This window comes from Passer montanus, unplaced genomic scaffold (genome assembly GCF_014805655.1).
Source record: "Passer montanus isolate IOZ18808 unplaced genomic scaffold, ASM1480565v1 scaffold79, whole genome shotgun sequence".
Lineage (NCBI taxonomy): Eukaryota > Metazoa > Chordata > Aves > Passeriformes > Passeridae > Passer > Passer montanus.
This window is the reverse complement of record NW_024373145.1, coordinates 1,463,146-1,484,621: the sequence shown is the minus strand read 5'-3', so window position 1 is coordinate 1,484,621 and position 21,476 is coordinate 1,463,146. Positions and strand designations below refer to the sequence as shown.

At 38.6% G+C, this 21,476-nt stretch overlaps 1 protein-coding gene across 1 annotated transcript in view; it reads right to left on the bottom strand.

Moving 5' to 3' along the window:
• CEP85L (centrosomal protein 85 like) overlaps positions 1 to 21,476 on the bottom strand; it is a 106,066-nt gene that overhangs the window by 20,470 nt on the left and 64,120 nt on the right. Inside the window, exon 4 of the mRNA XM_039731574.1 lies at positions 7,117 to 7,238. Coding sequence (XP_039587508.1) covers positions 7,117 to 7,238 — 122 coding nt within the window. The remainder of the gene's footprint in view (positions 1 to 7,116; positions 7,239 to 21,476) is intronic.

Here is a 21,476-nt window from a genome sequence, read left to right as displayed (position 1 = left end):
TGGTGGCTGTGTGCTGCTCTGTGGTCTCCTGAACCAGCTTTTATGTCCCAGTTCCCACGTGTTAGCTATTCGAGCTAGATTATTTACAGAAAACCTATCATTTTCACAAAGTAATGACTTTGGCTTATTTCCAAGTCTTATAAACAGGTATTTTGCTCCCTGTTCTTCCATTACCTTCAACATTCTTTATTTTTGTAAATAAAATTTCAAGGCTTCAGTCATGTTTCACTACTTCAGATCAATGACATGTTGTTAGGAAGGAGAAGTTAAAAACCTGTCATGGCAGATTGCACCATTCTCTCACCTTTCCCAGAATTACCAATTACCACCCCTACATGAAATCCTAACACTACAGATTAGGCTATCAAAGATGCTGATTCCGTGTAACTATTTCCTTGGCATTTAAGGAGGGTAGTATTCCTTATCTGTCTTTCTGCTTGCCACAGACACTTCCATTCGCAATCCCCCCATCCTGTGACTCTACTTACAAAGCTGTTTAGAATTCATAGGAAAACTTCTAATGCTACTTGACCCTAACTGAATCGATTGAAATGAGCAAAAACAAAGTTGGAATCGTAACTGTGAAGTATCAATGGGAAGAGTGGGGGAGGTCTCTATTTTTATTCAATTGCAGTTCTGTCATTTAGCCCAAACATTTAGCTCTTTGAAAATTCAAGTCAGTGCAGAGGATGTGATAGCAGAGAACAGCACTTAGCTCAATGTGCACAAGCCTGGACTGTCTTCAGAGACCAGCATTAACACAAACTGCTTCTCCTTAAGTCTCAAAATTATTTGTATGACAGAATTTACATTCACATAATTTTCTCACATTCAAGCAGGACAAGTGTGGACACATGCTTATACAGACACTCACATATGCATTTATCTGGAAATAAACCGTATTTCTCGAATCTGGGACCAGCTCACCCATTCTCCATAAGCCCATCTTACCCCTTACTTACTCTAACATGAAAGAGCCTTTAGAAACGCACATCTGTCAGAGAAGCACTTCATCCCCCCAACTTCTAAGTTATGCTTCTTAACTTTAATTTTTAAATTAGCATAAATCTAAGTCCCACACTCCAAGTCAAGGTAAGATCAGTATCTTCAAACAATTCAGGGATTTCAGAACAGAGCTTGCTCCACCACAGAGGGGACACTAGTAACTTGTTAAGAAACCAAATGACAATTGATGCTTACCGTCAAAAGTCACAAATACTAGAATTTGCTGCTTTAGGTGGAAATGTCTGAGCAGATTTCTTCAGAATCAGGATACAAGGTAAAAGACAACATGGATCCCTCTGAATTACAGGTATTAAGTTTATTCCATACTGCAGCTGGAGGTACGCTGCTTTGTTTTGTTGCTTAAGAAGTTGGATGCAAATTTTTATATCCCTTTGTTTTAGAGGCACGATCTCTTGGGACCAGAAGTCCAAGTGTGCAGAGTACTGATAGGGAAAGAGATCCTTAGTACACAAAGTCCTAAAAACAATGTGAATACGTTTTCCGGAATTCGGAAGATAATGCCAAAGAACGCCAGCATCAGCAAAGCTTATGAGAAAAGATCTCACATTTCCTATGCAATGAAGTCTCCTTTTTTGTGAAATTGTTCTAAGTGAATCTTTCTTCCAGTCACAGCAGAACTTATCTTGAAGGAAAGAGGGGAGCACTACCTTTGGGAGTCAAGACATTATTTCTGATCTGTATGGACTGATTTTTCATGGTATTTTTGAATGACTTTTCTGAATTGCATAAAGTTTGAAATGGGGATGAGGAACGAGAGGGACAGAGACAAAAATGTCACTTCGGAGAGAGGACTGCACTTTCCCTGCCATGGTGGGAACTCTTCAACTTCTGTAGTCTCCTGTCAGGACAAACACAGAACAACTCTTGCACCTCCCCTGCAGTTCTCTGCCAAATACTAGAACTTCATACAAATATTTAAATCTATGGAACACAAAATGGTTTGGCACCAGTTCCACAGAGAAGTACCTGGGACGGCAGCTGACCAAAACTCCCCACTGTTGTAGTGCAAAAAGCAAACACCACTCAACCACGGCTGGTGAGAGACAAGCACTCAGCCTGAGGGAAGCCTCAATGGCCAGTTTGGACACCTCAAGGAAGATGTGCTCATCTGGAGAGATCTGGTCAGCTGGAGAGATCTAAAAGAATAACAAAAACTACTTGATTACTAAAAAACATTACCCAGGAGGAAAGACTAAGTCATATCAGGAAAAATTTTTGAATTTGAGCTAATTAATCACCAACCTGACCAACCCAGAAAGGCTACAGAACACCAGGTATTGCACATACCAATAGTGTAAGCATCTAGTGACAGCACTAGTGCTTGACTTTCCTAGGGCCTGGCAGTCAACTTAAATAGGTCCTTTCTAGCCCTACATCCTTTATTTATTGCTAAGATTTAGGTTATTAGATGAAAACTAACGTTCACATCTGGAAAAGTGACCTTTTAAAACAGCTAAAATAACTACTCTGTAACAAAACCTTCCTGAACATTTACCAGCTCAAGACATACAGAAGTCTCATCCACAAGTTACCTGGGTGATTGGTGATACTGGAAAAAGATGAAGGCATCTTTTTCACACTTTTATTGGAAGCCAAGTGTATCTTACACTGGAAAGCACTCTGAGGAGGTTCCTTACAGCCCCATTCCCTGCACAGGACTCCCTGTTATACAAACATGCATTCACTACATAGGTGGTATGAAGCTTCAGGTTTCTCAAAAATGGCATCAAATTATAACACAGGTGGATATGCTAATGCTGCAGATCTTAACAAGTGACTAGAAATTAAAAGAATTACAACTTTATACTAGCATTAAAATGAGCACTATTAGAGCACTCCACGTCATCTACTGAAGTCAAGACAATTTGATACAAGACAATCTACTTCTCTTGCCTCAGTGAAAACTTCTATTCCTAATTCAGATTTGGATTTAAAAGTTAATGACTTAGAAAGTGTTTTAAGAATGTATATGTTGTTATACTCTGAGGGATAACAGTTATTCACTAAAATTGTACTTCCAAACCTACCTTTCCTGAAAAAGCTGCTCAAATGCTCTTATGCTGTCTGCATAAGAGAAACTGCATGCACAGTGTTATTGCAGCAGCTTATGTCATATGTCCAGATATTTGGCATTTATTCATGCAGCCCCTGCCACACAAACTGCCAGGAGCACACTAGAGATATCTACAGTGGCAGGTCAGCCTCCAGAGACATTCAGCATTGCACCGAACACTGCAATTTCAGTGGTGTTAATATACGGAACAGAGGAGCCACATGAAGAATTAAAATGTGATGCTGTGATTTTCTAAACCAATGCAAACACTGCTGGCTCCCTCTGGTGCTAAATACAATGCAGTGTTACATACTAAGCAGCCAGAGAAATAAGGAAATGATATAATCCAATTATTTTGTACAGCAGGTGACAGACATTACAGTAATAAGTGTTGCAGCAGGAAATTTCCTCTTACAGACTAAATCCTTAAGTCCTCATTCATGGCCTGTGCAACAGTTCTTATGTAAAAAACCCATGAGACACACCTTAAAGAAATGCCACTGTGTTCTGGTACACACACACACAGAGCAGGCTCGCTTTCTTGCACTGTGTTCCCACTGCCTGAAAGTAGAACCTTCCCCTCATTTTCTTAAGACTAGACTTAAAAAGCATTTCTGGTTTCTACTTATTAAATTAGCAGTGACTCCTAGAGTAGTTTTAAAAAGCAAACCAAAACCACTTTAAAACCCATTCATTTATGCTGTGTATTACTTAAATAAGTGCTAAACAGACTACACAAAATACATCAATTTAATTTGTCTATAACTAAATCTGCTGTTCAACACAGCATACAGATCAAAATCAAGGTACTTGTTCTATTCTCAGGCTCAAGTGGCTCTTTGAGATTTCAAAAACTTAAAAATGCTTGCATTTCTAGTGACACAACAAAGTACCCAAATATTATGATTCACACTGATAAGCATTACTCCTTGAATTGTTTTTATAACTATTAGAAACTTACTTGCTACTATTCCTATCTGGTAGATTTCCAATACAAACCAAGAAATTTAATAATCTAGTCTGAAAGGGCTGATTTTTTTTGCCTTTTTATCTTTGTGCAGAAAGAAGGAAAGCAAGGAAGCATGTTTCACTTTCTTCCTTCTGCTCCTCCTCCCTTTTTTAACAAGACCAAGGTACAACAGACTGTACAGAGCATCCATTTCCTACTTATCAACAGATTTAAGCACTGCTATGAAGAACAAGGTGCGTGATGTCAATATCCTCCACTTCCTCAATAAGTGGGACACCAGTACAGTTCCCAACAAAAGAGTGTTTAACCTTAAAAAAAAAGGGTTAATGACCCTGTGGGTGAAAGAGAGGCTTGTGACAAGGGCCAGAGGGAGGTGTTCCTGGTGTGCCTTTTTCCATCCAGCTGTTCCTTGTACTTGCCAGCAGCAAACAGCTGGATCTGGGGCACCATGCCAGCTGCTGTCCTACTCCTCTGGCTACCAGGCAGCAGGAGGTTAACACCTCTCTCCTGAGCTTCTGTCCCCTCAACTACCAGCTTGTAAATTCAGCATACAACTTAAGGAGACTACACCTTTTATAACTCCAGGAAAACCACATGCACAAAGAGCCCTCTCAGCAAAAACCTCCTACCTAACCTCATTCAACAAATTACTTTCTTCTCCATTTTCCCTAAGCATAATTTTTTTTTCTGTAATTTAGCTACCACCATGTTCAATTAACTACACTTTAGAAAACTTTATGTTTTTAATTTTGGGTCACTATTCCCAAAGAAATTCAAACTCTGAAAAGAAGTTTAAATTAAGCTCAGGAAGACCAAGAGCTGGAATACTTAGGTTTACTCCCAAACACCATTCTGAACTCAGTACAAGAAGACCCTGTGTTGCCATGTGCTAAATATAGGTAACACTACATTTTCATTTAGTGCTGCTTTGTGCCTTGAAGAAAGGTAGTTTTCACAATTAAGCCTTATTAACACCCCACCTAATGAGAAATGTAACACAAATTCTTTTTAATGGAGTTCTATTTCAAGGTTTTTGCACAGCAGATATGTACCATTTTCTTCATGGGTGAAACCAAAAGTACTTTTATTTATCACTGCCTCTTCTTAAAAAAAATTAAAATAAACAATCTGTTGCTAAAACTTTGTAAAAATGCAACATCAATTTGTACTAATCTTGAAAATACAAATCCACTGAAGTTTCTATTTCATTTTAAAATACCTTTTCAGGCTAATATTTTCCTCAAATGGAAATTCAGTATTCAAAGAAAAGGCTGTTCTGTGATGTATTGTTACACTGCATTATTAAAAATTACAATATTTAACACCAAGTGTCTACTTGAATATGTAACATCACTGAGTGGTCTGTTCCATTTCAATAGCTTCAAAACTGTATTTTGCCTTTTCAGCTGAATGAAAAGAAATTATCTAAATGGACTTCTGGTGAGAAATCCTGAAGAACTGTATTCATTATCAGAAAGTCACACAAAAGAAATTACTTGTACAAGAAAAGAACCAGCACACCGTCACTGGGTATCAAGAAATAGCTTTTCTTCCTCCACATGGACAGTATCAGGTAACATGAGCAGGCAGCCAGGTTGCAAACAGTCACTGCAGAAACTTCTCCCTTAAGAAATCCTGAAGAACTGTATTCATTATCAGAAAGTCACACAAAAGAAATTACTTGTACAAGAAAAGAACCAGCACACCGTCACTGGGTATCAAGAAATAGCTTTTCTTCCTCCACATGGACAGTATCAGGTAACATGAGCAGGCAGCCAGGTTGCAGTCACTGCAGAAACTTCTCCCTTAACTGTAAACACACTTTGAGTGTGAGAAGAGCAACACCAACTGCATTTTTAGCTGCCAGTGTGTAACAAGCCTTCATGTAGAGCGCACAGGATGGCAAGGCCAGCAGAGGCACTGAAGGCCACCCCAGCCATCAGGAGCAATGCACTCACGAACACTGCTGGCAGCCTGGGCTCCGGGAGGTGGGCTGCAGGTTTGCTTCTGCAGCATTACTCCTGACACAGCAAGCCTGAAAAAAACCCATTGTAATTTAGATGGCCTTTAAGCAGCTGATCAAAAGGCTCTGACAGAGGAGATGTAAACAACTGCTAAAGATTTTTTCCATTTTAACTTCTTACCCCTTTGGAGATCACCACCTCCACAGGAGAGCTGGCAGAGGGGGATGGTGAGCCCATGCCTCAGTTCCTAACTGCCCCATCTTTGCTGCAGCAGCAGATAAACACACACACACATCCTACATCCAACTGGAGAACCCAGTGCCAACTTCCATCACTGAAAAGCCACCACAGCTACTGGCCAGAGTGCTAAGGGACAGAAACACCTTCAGCCACTGCAATTCCTCATTCTGTTGCAGGAGAAAAATGAACAGATCTTGCACAGGCAAGATCTAGTATCTCCTGGTACTATAAACTATGAGTTGGGCAGTGAGTTACTATTAAGGCCCATTCAGACTGACAGCAATTTTAATATGAGGTTATATATTTATTGACATAAAGACTCTGGATGTAATGAGTTAATTTTTTTTGTATCGGAACAATTTGTATGAGGACTTGAATAGGATTTTACTGCTGAATATTACTACAAAGGCCAGTTTCTCAAAGCTTTATCAACTGGCTGCAAATATATTGCAATTCTGTACTTGTGATGGAAAAGAAAATCAGCACAATGCAGCTGACCAATTTTCATCTTGGAAGTCACTTCCAAGACCTTGCAAGCAGAAAGATGTCCTGTACAAACCTGAAGCCTGGTAAGAAGCTAAGAGGGGAGCCTGACAGCAGAAGTGGCTGTTGGGCGCACTGCTCCTTTTCCACTCCAGAGGCATTAAACTGCCTAAATACATTTCCAACTTTGTGTAAGACTTTAGGCCAGCTGCCAGTCTTCTCTCTTAGCAGGATTAGCTCCTACGTACTTGTGCATAAATAGTGGCTGGACTGAAACCTAACAACTTTACTAAGTAAGTAGTTCCCCTTGAAAGCCAGCTTCTACACTGTAGGTTTTACTTCATCTAATCTAATTAATGCAGCAGGAGCTGGGTACTTACCTATCAATAACAAACTCCTTCTGTCTTAGCAGCCCTTCTTTGATTTTCATTAGAGATTCCCAGTTGCTGGAGTCCTGATAGCTGGTAGCTGGGTAACTTGAACGAGATGTTCCAGGTGAAACCTGCATAAAATAATTGTAGGATTAGGCCCCAAAACAGTGAAAGTAAATAATGTGCTACATACTACAGCATTTACAAAGTGGCTTGCTCTTACAGAAAACTTAGGACTGCTTTTCAGTTTAATTCAGATTTACTTTGTATAAAACAACTGGATTTCTAAACAAATTTCTGGAAACAAACTTCAGCCCAGTGCCACTGATGTTATCATTTCTCTACTAAACAATTCATAGTTATGAAAGCAGTTTGGGATGAAAAGCTCACTTAGAATTAACAACCTTATCAAGAGGAAGACCACAAAGTGTTCATATCCTGCTGCAATCCTTGCAGCACTTCAAAGGACAGGGCTGGGTAAGTCCAGACCCGCTGGTAACGGCAGGTAACAGCTGGCCCGGCCCCGTTCAACTCCCGCCTCTAACAGCTGCTTTGCAGAGAAAGAAAAGTTTCCCTTCACGTGTGTGCACTTAAAATACAGAATACAGGAATATAATTCTGGCTAAATTGTAAGAGAACAAAACCTTCACAAGTAACAGGTTTCAGGCTTTCTATTGATTTTCACAAGAGCCAGGCTTCATGTGTCACAACAAAACTGAGGGCAACAACTGAACTAAATATGAACCAACAACATCATGGTTTGGAAGAAAAGTAAAAAACTGGGACATTTAATCAAGAAAGCATTTATTACAGATATTTGCATCAGGAATTCAAGTAAGGGAAGGCTTAAGCTAGAGCTTCTGAGATCAAACTGAGGGGTCCCAGCATCAGCTGCCATGAAGTATCATTTAATCTTTCACCAGTTTTTTGAATCACTGAAAAAAGATAACTGTCTTTATTTTCTGAGAGGCATCCTGGACAATGCTGTCTATGTTTTTGAAAAAAAGCAGAAGGAAAAAAAGTGTAAACATGGCTATTAAAAAAAATTACTTTAAACTCTTTTTTCTTTTATAGCACCACAATGTGCATCCTGGACAATGCTGTCTATGTTTTTGAAAAAAAGCAGAAGGAAAAAAAGTGTAAACATGGCTATTAAAAAAATTACTTTAAACTCTTTTCTTTTATAGCACCACAATGCTTTAAATTTCATCTGAAATTACAACAAACTGTATTAAGATCAAGACATATGATCAACAATTAAAGTAAGTTAAACAATTGCCAAGCACTCCATGCTTTTGGTCAAAGTTTTACTGTGAATTATAACACCAAATGGAAAGAATTCATTGCTTAAACCCCAGTACCATGAGTTACTGAAGTCTGGAGCCAATTCCTCACAACTATAATCTCTTCTGTAACTTTAAAAAGTATTTCTTCCCATTCAGTTCAGTTCAGTTCAATCCCTAGCTTGCTCACTGATGTGTTTCTGCACATTTATTCTCTTTTATTTTATAACCTAAAACCAGATAAGATGACAAGACTTACCATTTCTAAAAATCTTTCAAGACTGTTACGCCCCCATCTCACCCCCCATTCTCCCCAGGTCCAATTTATCTGTTTCAGGGAACATTTCTTTTGCTTAACAAACTGGATAGCTTCAATAGTAAGATCAGTTATGAATTATTAAAACAAACAAACAAAAACCAACCACAAAACCCAAAACCATCAACAATTCTACACATTAAATACTGCACACCAATTACAAATAAAATCTGAACTTGTGATATTTTTTTTTTGTTTTGTTTGGGCAGTGATCTAATAAACTCAGGAAAGATACCCAGTCATGATTCTTCCTATAAGTACCACATATATAGAGTCTTTACAGCTTACGGAATCTAAAGTTTATTTTGCCTGGGTTGCTCCATCCAGACCACATCACTTCAAAGTCATCTTTGGTGCTTACAGAATACCTTGGGATTCTCACATACCGCTCTGTATTAGTTGTACATATGACTGGCTGAATTGAGAGGCACCAGCACAAACCTATTCCAGTTAAAGTCTCTCAGTGACCCATGCCATGTCATGCAGTACCAAGTGACAACATCAGGAACTATCACTGGACTTCATGTTATGAATTTTTTTCCTTTGCTTTTCCCACTATAGTACTGATGAATGCTTTCCTATATCCACCTCAACACCATGACACTACAGTCAGAAGAAAGAAACAGTCCTCATTGCAGCTGGGATTTGATCTTTACTTTTCAGAGCCAGAATTTCTTTCTCTACTCAAGAGAAAACTCACAAGCATTCGACATGCTGAACAGGAAATATATGGCTTTATAAAGCCAAATCAATTTATTGACCACAATTAATTTTGTCTTTAAAACTGAACTATAAAAATGAAGATATTAAAGACAGCAATTTGAATACAAACCTATCTTAAGCATGAAGACATTCTGGAAGTCACTGGAGGTTTCTTTAAGAGAATTCTTCAATGCAAACTCTATTTCAATCTAGCACCTCTGCAAACATTAATCTACACTGAAGTCAGAAAAAAACCCTTCAAATTTGGTACATTAAGAAAGTATACAGGTCAAATACTGAAACTTCTCAAAAGCAATGCAATGAGTTTTGCAAAGTTAAGAACAGAGTAATATTTTGTGAATTATATGCCAACAATAGTGTGTTAGTTTGGGGTTTTTATTAAATCTAAAACATAAAGCTTCCATAGATTAATCACTGAGATGCTTAAACTTTAGAAGATACCCAATCCTATGGAGTATATACGTGCTGTATACACATATGTAACAGCACATAAAATATTACTTTGTAGTAAAATTGTGTGATTTTATTTTTCACTCTGAACAAATGAAAACAAACAAAAATGTTTGAATCTGATATCATGTTTCATCCAATTAAAAAAGAAAAGAAAAAGAATATACTAAAAATACTTCGTAGCACTTCCCAAAATAACAAGACACTTCACTCATTTATGAGCACATGGTGTTGACTACTACAAACAGCCTTCTAGCTGCTTTGAATTGTGTGGTAACACACAGGCAGTCCGCTTACGTTTCAGTATCTTCTCTCCTAAGGATATCAAACCAAATAGTGAGACCAGATACACTTCCAGGAGTCATATTTAGAAAGCCATCCACAACTCCAAGCCCTTAACTTGAATCGTCCACAACTACAAAACAGAATACCATCTGGAAAGACACAGCATTCTTTTCTATCTGTCCTACAAAATACAACTATTTTTGTCACCTGGCACCTCTTCTGAGAGTATCAGCCTTGTCCTGAGAACATGTGTTCAGTTAAAATAGTATCCTTTGCACAGTGACATCCAAAGGTCCTCACTAGCTTGTTTTGTGACAGAGGCTTGGCAAACCTTCAAGTCACTGTTCAGGCAAAGTCAGCTGCTGAGGAAAAAAAAATAAAATAAGAAATCTTTGCTGTACTAACCTAGATGCAAATACTTACTGCTGGAACATATATTGCTGACTGATAGTTTCACGCTTATTATTAGTGGAAAAACAATTTTTCTGTGGACCGAGTGTAACAATATTTAGATAACTTAGGTCAAACACGGCTGGGTTTTTAATTGTGGTAATTAAAATTACCTTCTCAAACATGCCTGAAATTTCTGCCTGAAGCAGATCAGAGTCTCAGCACACAGAGCAGCCCAGCATTCCATGTGTAACATGTCGTATCGTGTCAAACGATGTCATTTACTACATCATGAAGTAAAGATGAAATCCAAAAATGTAAATATAATACTTAATCTCAAAAAACCCCCAACCAAACAAGCTCAAAAAAACCCCAATGGAATTGAAAAAGTTTTTTTTTTCATGAAAGATGCAGCTTAAATAATTTAGTGCTGTCCATACTACAACTGTAAATTTTCACAGTCCATTACTAACAACTAGCAGAGCACCAAGAATTATGCCAGGTGAGTGATTCCTTCTGGACAACTGCTTACACTGCCCTATGCTATCATAAACTCCTGTCCATAGGGATCATTCCTCTTTTGCTGCATTTAACAGGCATTACTCAACAGAAAAATAATTCCTTGCATCTACAGCTAATCCAAGGCAAAGAATCAACACAAGCAATGTTAGCAGGAGCTTAGAATTCCTTTTTTGACTGACAGTTGAGGAAGCAAATACGGGTGACTGCTCAGGCTGTACCTCAGGGACATCACTGGATGGATAATGTGGGAGAAAAAAGAGGTGGCAGCAGCAAGGCCAAATGCACTCTTGCCATGGAGACACCTCCTGCCTATGGGTCACCTGTGATGGGAAAAGGTTTAATCTGCACAGGCAGAGCAGCAGCCACTGAGGAGCTCTGTAACTGCTCCCCACCCTGGGTAAGGAAAAATGATTCACCCATCCCTTCCTCCCCACACAGATTTCTTCCTAACATCAGTTTCACGACAGAACAGCTCCCATAATTGAGACAATCTCAAAAAATCATTTATCCTTTTGCAGGTGAAACATGACAGGGATGGGCTGTCACACAGGAAAAGCTACAGAAGGCTGCAACCATGGAATAAGGCCCTAATTTTAAGGAATGATTTATACAGAAAGGCTGTGCCTTGCAGAAATGCACTAGAAACAGCTAAAAAGCTGAATTCTCCACACTCTAAAAGATTCTGAGCTAAAGACTATAGACAAGAATTTATAATTTGTGGTATCTGTACCTCACCACCTACTGCTCTACTCTGCTCTATCTTTGCCTTTTAGGGAAGATAGTGTTTCTGCTCAGCAGGATATAATCACTACAATTCTTGGCAGCAACACCTAGGCTGTATCACATTTTGCCTATGCTTTCACAAATTTCCAGCAGTCACAGGGGAAAGAACATCTAATCATGCCCTTGCACTTTTATTCCAGACATGGTATGTGATGTTCTTTGGGGAATTTCTTTCATGTGGAAACCATCTTTAAAATCAACACTGAAACACCATCAAACGATGAGGTACTCAAAAATACAGGAGTATTGTAGAGAGGCTAGCACTGCTAACAGCAAAATAAAAATCAATAAGGTTTGGAAAAAAATCCCTGCAAAGTAGTTGATGTAAGAGAGACCACAAGTTACGGGGAAAAAACACTTGTCAGGAGTTGACAATTTAACCTGCCTGAAAATCAGCTGAATGCAAGTCAGGATTGCCTGTATATGGGGATGTCAGCTTACAGAAAAAGAGGGTGCGGGAAAGGATAAAGCAGTAACTCTAAACAACTCTGGCATAAACCCAGAATATGTCTGGTAGTACAATGTGAGGAACCAGAAAGTCACTGGAACAGTAAAACGTGTCCAAAGAAGAGAAACTTTCATGGCTAAAAAGCTCAGAATGACTTATGATAAAGAGCTAAATATCACAAAGGCTGAAGAGACATGAAATCAGACAGCAAATACCTTATTTCTAGGTTGAGGGACTGTGTAAACTAAGGTTGAGGGAATGAAAATTGAGATATGGCAATCTGGGATAAGAGTATCAGGAGCAAACCAACAAGTAAAAACCAGCAAACAACAACAACAACAAAAGTCCATCAAACCAACTAAAGAGATGGAGAAAAGCAGCAAAAGCATGTCACAAATAACTGAGAGAACATCCACATTTTAAGACTTTAGAATCTGCACTGGATGAAGTTTAGGAACTAAAAGGCAAGCCAGTCCCTGCTTGATGACACATCAGGACTTCGAGTTAGGATTAAATTATGCATTCATATGACTAACAACACACTGACTACACTATGACAAGAGCAGAATAATCACAGTTAGGCATCAACCTCAACAACAAAAATTCAAGAACCAAAATTAATTTTAAAAGGGATCACCTCAAAGTTATATAGCCAGTGCTGTACCGCATGGATTCTACATCTGTTGTATGACTTTTTAAAGCTTTTCCAATAAAAAATTAAAATGCTAATGCTATTTACAGACACCACCACTACCACCATAAACTTTGAAAAAGTGGAAAGCTTTCAAAATGGAGAAGAATAAACAGTAATAGCATTCACATGTCTCCTAAAGGCAGCACTCCCTCTAGTCATTATACTTTTACTAATACATTTGTTCAAACTTCCTTCACAAATGAAATTCCCATTGCACACAGGGCAACACACTACTGAGACCTCACAGATTTTACTCTCATAAGCCTGGGAGGAATCTGACAGTCCTGCAATTTACTGTTATTTGTATATTTACATTGTTTATTGTTTATTTATACTGCAGCTGAGGCTTCTGAACTTCATCAAGGTCAGGTCTGATAATCACAACAAGGGAGGAAGACATGCTCCCTTTGCACAACAGCTTACAAATGAATTAAGAGCAAAGCATAGCAAGTACACGGTTGCTGGGATACGACAAGAGAAGGGAGAAAACAAAAGCTAAGGTCAGGTAGCTATTCACCATGGAGGAAAAAAATTTTAAATAAATAAAAAACAAGCAGCAATTTTTTACTGATGGCATAGTTACAGGGTTTTGATAGCAACCGCGTGGTCACTTAAATGTGGTACAAATGTACACTGCTGTCAAAGGGAGGGGGCCTGTTCTCCTGCCTCTTCTCACCACTTCAAACATTCATACCTTTCAGCTCCCTCCTGACAGCCCCAGTCCCACACTCTTCCCCCCATCCCACACACATGAAGGTTATTTGCATCTCGGTCAGACTCTTATCAGATTCATTGCACTGAAGGCCATGTGAGATCTAGCACTGCACGCACTCTTAAGTGGGAAAGCAGTGTACAAGACAACACATTTTGCAGTGGCACAGCTTTGTGCTGGATTAGTATGAACATGACCACAAGCTGAATTATCTCAACTACAGGCACTGCCAAACCCTTCCAAAGTATCAGTGTAGAGACTGAGTATTTTCTAAGCTTCTGAAAAAAACCCTATTATACAGTTGCAATGACATTAAGTTACTGGTCAAGACCTGGTGTTTAGGTAAGCATTCAGTTCAAGAAAAGGAACTTGCAAATGAAGAAGGCATAACTGAGTAAAACCAAAAGCCTCCTGCGCTTTATTTTCAAAATAATCCCCCCTGTGTTGGCTTTATGAATTGTGACAGCACACACAGGACTAGCAGCACAGTCCTAGCCTACAGTCAGAGACTGCATACGTAAGATCCTTATGTGTTCAAAACCTGCATTCAGCAGGGGATCCTGAATAAAACAGAAATATAGCAGGGGATTTGCAAGGGAAGGGAACTGGAATTCTGGTCACCGCTTAACTGGCAAGGTTTTGTTCCTTCTAGCATCCCTGATGGTACTGTGCAAAAGCCTCCTACAACAAAGAAGCAATAGATTAACTCTGAAAAGAGTTTGCACCATCCCTAGGGATGCACGTTTTTGGGGCAGAGACAAGGGCAGTCTCCTAGCAGAGGCTGCAGCCACTCAGCAGTCCTCCCTGACTTTCCTGAACCCTCCTCTCTGTCCCCTAAGCCACTAGGTTCCTGAAGGGTGAGACCAGCACTCCTGGAGCTGCACATGGAATAATGATACACCCTCCTCTGCTTATCTTCCCCTGAACAGCCACACTTCGCTTGCTTTTATGTGTTCTTATAACATTCCTTCATACTCCATGCAACACCAATATTATTTTTGTCATAAATCCTTTCCATTTATATTCTGGCAAATGTTATGAACACAAAACACTTCTAGGTGCCACTTAATATGACGTTAAAAGCAACAGTGCCTGGAATTTTCCACTGATAACAACTGGGTCTTTCCTAAGTATAGAAGCACTTGTTTTATTAAGTGTTCATTTTATCTTCTCACTGCATTGAAAATCAAATGTTCTTTACTATAAAAAAAAAAAATTAAACATCTGGAGATGAAAAGAAACTTCTGCAAGAAGAACTTTTTTTTTTTTAACTGTTAGTTGAAGTTTCACTGGTAAATTCATTATTTCTTTTTGCTTCTTATTCCATCCTGGAAAGCAAAGTGACTACAGGTATTCAAAAAGACCATTGTTTATGTGCTCAATAAATACAGGGCATGTCAGTCACTACAAAAAATGATTAACTGTACAAGTAACACAGAAGTAACTTAGAAAAAAGAAACAGTTGGCAAAAATCAATCATGAAGGACATGTAAAATTGACATCCTCAGCCAAGTTCTGATCATTTATAAAAAGCTTTAAGTTAAATGTACACTGCTAATACCTACAAATACCAGTTTAGTGAATGCCAGTCTTGATTGTTCATTGACTACTCACTATGACTGCTCATGGCTTAAGTGGATACAGAAAGTGACCTAGAAAGCAATCAAAAAAGCAGATATTTTTTGCCAGCCTGCACAGACTTTGCAAGGATGGGCAGAGCTGGCCATCAGTCTTGCACAGAAACTAACAGGAGTCCTCCTGTAACAAGAAGGTAACAAAAAGAGAGTGCAACTTGGATGAATATTTGAGGGAAAAAACCAACAACCCATACTTAGGCAGTAATTGGAGAAGAAAACTTGGAAAAACCTTATAAGCACAGAGCACCAAATTCTCTTAATGAAACATGCAAACATATTGAAAGAGAGGGAAGCCACCATGAATTTAATGTGAAGAAAGAGCATACATTTGGGGAAAAGCGATGCTCTGCAATTTCTTTTTCGCGGTCTTGACTTTTTAAATGGCAGTTGTTGAGATTCTGTGAAGGGTGTTGGCCTCTAAACCAGAAAGCTGAGCCTCTCCTTTCCTGTGTTCTATTTGCTTTAGCTTTTCAGGACTTTATAAGAAACATGAGCCATATGTGTAATACTCAGCACAATGAATTGAAGTTTAAAAGAAACAAAAAAAAAATCCCACAAAAATAAAGCAGAAACATTCAGAATATTTATATTAGAACAAATCCAAGTACTCTCACAAACTCAAGAAAGTACATTTTATTTAAAAACAGTAATCCAGAACTGGTCTCTATGAGCACTTGCAGAAAAAATGGAGTGAAATTACTGGAACACATGCACTTCAAGTTTTGCACATGCAACTTCTGCACATGTTATGATGGGGAAGAAATGATTAGATAACACAATCTTTTCCACTTCCTTTTAGGCTGATAAACCAAAACTGTCAGCGGTAACAGACATCCTCTCACGCACACCTTTGTTCTTCTCCAGCTCTTATTACCACAAACACAGATTTTTTAAAAAAGGAAAAAAAGACAAGGATACTCTACAAAGAGTGGCAAGTGGAGGACTTAATAAAGCTGCCTTCGTGGGGATTGGAAGACCAAACCAAGTTCTCTACTTAAACAGTCCCATGAAGAGTTAGTGACATCTGCATCCATCAGAGCACTGCACAATGTGAGTACAGTATTCATTCACATTTTTCGGTGACTACTTTCAAAAACTTCCATGAATGGGAAAATTAGAGGCATACTCATGTTTTCTGTCTCAACTCCAGGAATTTTTCCCAGACAGAACTAGCAGTTTCAGCCAGCAAACCAAACAGTACAGCACATGGACCTACTGTGAAGATTGAATTGTTTCAAGAAAGGATTCTACCACCATCCATGTACAGCATCACATATAAGATATATCATCCTGCAGACATTTCAGTCACTGGCCCCAGAATTTTGAAAAATAAAAAAAGGAAATTTTTTTTTTTTTTTTTTAACTCACAAGGAGATACCATGTACTTGCATGACTCTCTGAATTTTAGATGCATTTACAGAGGCTCTGTACCTCTGGCAAATCAGATCCTGGAATCTCAAAAGTCAGACATTTGAAAATCCAAGCCTGAAACATCTGCATCACTCATAATCAGAAGAAATGTTGTTAATTTGACAATGTACTGCGTGTGAAAGCAGCAACCACACAACCGTGGAAGGTAGTCACATAACTTGTGTGTGGAGTAAGTGACGGATATTTGAACTGTTTGGCTTCAATCCAGATTGAACCTTTTCCACTTGAGTTTATGAGGGGTACTTGAAACACACTTGTCTCTAGCAAAAGCAGCAGTATGATGTAAGGGTGCATCCAAACATCCGTGTCAGTGTGTGAAGGTGTTTTCCTTCCTTACAAGATAAACTCGGGGGAGCCCTACCACCTTCTTTATATAGGCAGAAAAGGCAGAAGTTCACACTAAAAAAATATATATCACTTTCATCACCTGCAATTAGTACTCATCACTTGTAGGTCTCCAAGTTTCTTACAAAGAAACTAGACTTACTCAACAGAGAGGAAACTCAGACAAGAACAAAGACAATTGGTCTCTTCAAAGAGCATCAAAACACAGCAGATTCTATAGTGTGGAAACCATCTTGTAAGCAAAATACTGGTCTTAACAAATACAAATGAGATGATCTCTACCTAAAGAAAAATAAATATGTGTTGATTGAAGTAGGCTCATTTAGAAGGTGGGAAAATTCATGTTTCAGAATGAACTACTTTTGTTTTCATTTTCTAATTCATAGAGATGTCAATAATAATAATGTTATACCAAGTACTCACATAACCAATTGATACAGAAGACTGTAGTTCAAAACCACAGAGCAAATTAGTTTTCAATAAATGCCACATAAAGAGGAAAAAAGCAAATAGTTTCTTCTATTAAGAATGGAGTCATAAAAGCAGGAAAAAAGCTAAAAGCTCTCCACATCACCTCAGTGGCCAGGAAGCTACAGACAAAACAGTCTGGACACTACACTTGACAAAGCTTCTGGGCTCCACCGACTGACAGTGGAACTTCCATGAGAAAGCAGCTGCTTGAAACAGAATACATAGTAAAAAAATATCTGCAAGATCAGGAAATCTCTTCTTGCTACTCAGAGCTGGTCTGAACCAAGGAGTAGAACCATGTCTGTATCTGGCATATTCTGCAACAAAATAAAGAAAAATATGAAGTTCTGTACCTCAAATTCTCAGGTAATGAAATTCAGGATCCTAACTTCCTGGGGTGCTTTTTTGCTGAATGTTTTTTCCCCTGTTTTAACTATGAATTGCATGAAGCAAAGATACAGAGCAATAGATAGCTGATGCTCATCATGAGAACTTGTCTTGTTTATAGTCGCTCAATAAAAGGAAGGGGAAAAAAACCTCCAAACTTCAGAGCAATGGACAAAACAAATGAAGAAAAGACACACATCATTCTTTAACACCAAGCAAAAGAAAGAAAGGTGTTGCTGGCTCCCACTTCTCAAAGTAGAGCCATGTGAAAATTAGCCTGAAAACTCTTTAAAAACCTGATTTATGCCATCTCCATGTTGATTTGAATGAAGAGTCCCATGAGGCAAGGTCTCCATTGAGGCCACTCGTCTACCTGTTGCCCCTCCACACTACCTGAGGGTGATCACTGCAACTATCTGCACAAGAGAATCTTACAACTTCTAAATTATGCCAAAACTTTTCTCATTTGGGCAATATTTATGCATTTCTGTTAGGACAACTTTCAGCTGAAGTAGCAGCAAAAGCTCAAGCCCAATCATTTCTCCTCAAATCTGCAGTTATGCTTTCAAGTGGAGATAATCCAGCACCACCACTTGGCAACTGAAACGTGGTCTTCCAACTTTATCTCTCCTTCATGTGCCTTTGTCCCGCTGTTCATCTATCACTCACAACATGTCAAATAACACAACTAATCTCTGTGCTTCCCAGAACAGTTTATCTGAAAGACACTCAACAGAGTTTCTTAGGTATAAGGATCTCGGCACACCAACTAAGGCACATTGTTCAGCTTAACCAGTTGAGGACACCAGTAAGCACTAAATACAGTGTTCCCAGGTGTTTCATAGAAATAAAGAACCTTCCCTGTAATGAAGATCATTGAATTTCCTATCCTGTCTCATGTTGCTATTTTGAAGACACTGAACCATTGAAGATAACTGCTACTAGTAAATTATTTGACCTTCATTAACCTAGTAAAAAGGTAAACTTCATCACTGTGAAAGCCACCAGGTGTTTACAAGAACACAGCTTTTCGTGTGCTCATACAAAGCTCATACATTAGCTTTTCGTGCAGTCAATATTTAGTTGCAAAATAAACCACCTACATGGGTCAAATCTGTGCTACTAGTATTGTCTCCACAAGAAATAAGTGTTTCCTAACAGCGTTTGGGAAGAGGAAGGACACAGCCGATTTTCAGAGCGAGAGCCAGGCAAAACTTCTTGTTTCCCTTCTCTTCTAACACCGGTTCAAAGCACCAAAAACAATAAACAGGCGTGCCACACTTCTGCACCCTGTGATCTACTTTAATAGTGTAAGGTTTGTGCCAGTAACAGCAACTGAAACAAAAACATTCAAGATGACCTTTCAAAAAATGTCTCTGGTCAGTAACAAATCCGATGACTAGTACCACCAGAGCATTCACCATTCCCAAAAAGAGAAGTATTTCAGACCAAGTTTTCTATTAATTTATTTTGTGTTTTTTCCTAATCACTTCGTAATGGTACACTTTATAAGCTGCTGCCTCAAAAAGTAATTTCATCTTGCTTGTAAAGAAGAAAAAAATGTGAAGACCAAACTAATTTAACATCTGTCCAATGGTTAGGAAAAGTAAATACATCTTGTCCCAGAGGAAAATAACATGATGCAAAGCCTAGATTTCTCAGCAGAGCTGTTTCCTACAACACTAACAAAGACCGTAACTCTCACAATACAAAAGCAGGAACACCTGCAGCCTCCGAAAGGCAAATTCCTCCACCTAAATCCAGAAAATAGATAATGAGACTACAGATGTGAGTGAGATTCACTTAAGTCAGTAATCATTAAAGGAGGCATCAGGTAAAACATATAAGCAAACGAGTTCTATGTCGATCAAATTCAAGTAAAAAATCTTAAATGCATTTAAAAAGTTATCTCTCAACTGATTAGGCTGTAACCCCATCTGGTGTGGTTCTGGAATGCTACTCACATCAGCACTGAAAATACTGATTTTTCTGTACTTCTGAAGGAGGGAAAACTCACATTTTCCTTTAGGGTGTATTAGGTTCACAGCACAAATGTAACGGAAGGATACATTAGCTGGGTTCTTTCTCTTTAGGGAACCTTAAAAATGGTCCTGTAAGCCACATCTGCTAATACCTGAATGTTTACAAGCAATTGCCCATCACAGAACTACTGGTTATAAAAAGGAAAGATCTCATTTTAGAGTTCAGCTTCAATACCAAATTCTGCTACTCTCCCACATACACACAAATTAATGCACATTTGTGGGAGCATTCACATCTCCCTTCTGTGTGTTTTTTGTTACTGTTAAACCAAACGTGCCAACACAAGAACTTCTGCTGTGTGAGATCACACAGGCACTTTTGCAGCATGAGAGAAAACTGCAACAGCATAATGAAAAAACTCACTAACTCCAGGACTCCACTGCTGAATTTCTTTACCTGTATATTATAAACAATTGGACTTGGGTCGCAGTCTATTTCTATACAGAGTCATGACTATCAACGGACCAAACAGTGACACATTAAACTCTTTACAGATTATACAGATGGCCAGTGTCTACAGGTGGAATTTTGAAAACTAGCACAAGAAAGGCAAAAATAATCCAGGAAATTGTTACCAATGTGAATAGAAGTCTCACAATTATTATTTAAATAAAGGAGCTGGTATGCTGAAGTACAACACGTCTCTTTTTAGACATTATCCCAAACATCAACCGGATCTCTAAATAATTTCTGAGAAGAAACATTTTCTAGTGGTAGATTCCTAATCCCCCTGGAGAAAGCCCAGATCATCTCCATTTAAGGTCAAGAAGGCAACAGCTGCACATTTTTGTTCAGCAGACTAAAGCCTTCAACACAGATTCCTTTTTTAAAGCTTTTCCTTTCTCATATCCACGGGTGTCTGGATCCGTTCACCCAGGAGTGAATGAAAACAGTACAATGATGTGCTCATATATCGTGTCTGTACTTGTCAGATGTGACATGTCCCATAAGCAGTACTTTGGCATCTGCCTCAGAATCCCACCAAAACCTCCAAGAGTTACATGAGGGAATACATCTAACCTGAACCAGAAAAATGTTCTCAAGAGAGTGTTCCTAAACAAGCTTATTTTTAGAGAAACAACATTAATACAACATCTACCAACATTCATTTGGTCTGAACTTGTACATATTACTGCTATTTGGCGAATACATTTTCCATCTTAAAATTCTTATCCGAGTTGATATTTAGAGAAGATGTGTATTATGCTTCTCATGAAATCCTAGTATTTTTTCAGTGCCTTAATTTGTACATTTAAGTATCACTTGAAAATGGAGACCAAGCTATGACTGTGTCAGCTCACAAACAAAACCAAATTCTCTTAAGGTATCTCATTTCTAAAAAGCTCCAATTCATTAACAAAAAAAAAGCCAAGAATTTGGGGTAGTGTAACTAAATAACATGACAATTTTACATCAATTTTGTTAAAGGGAGGAACGGCACTGCAGCTG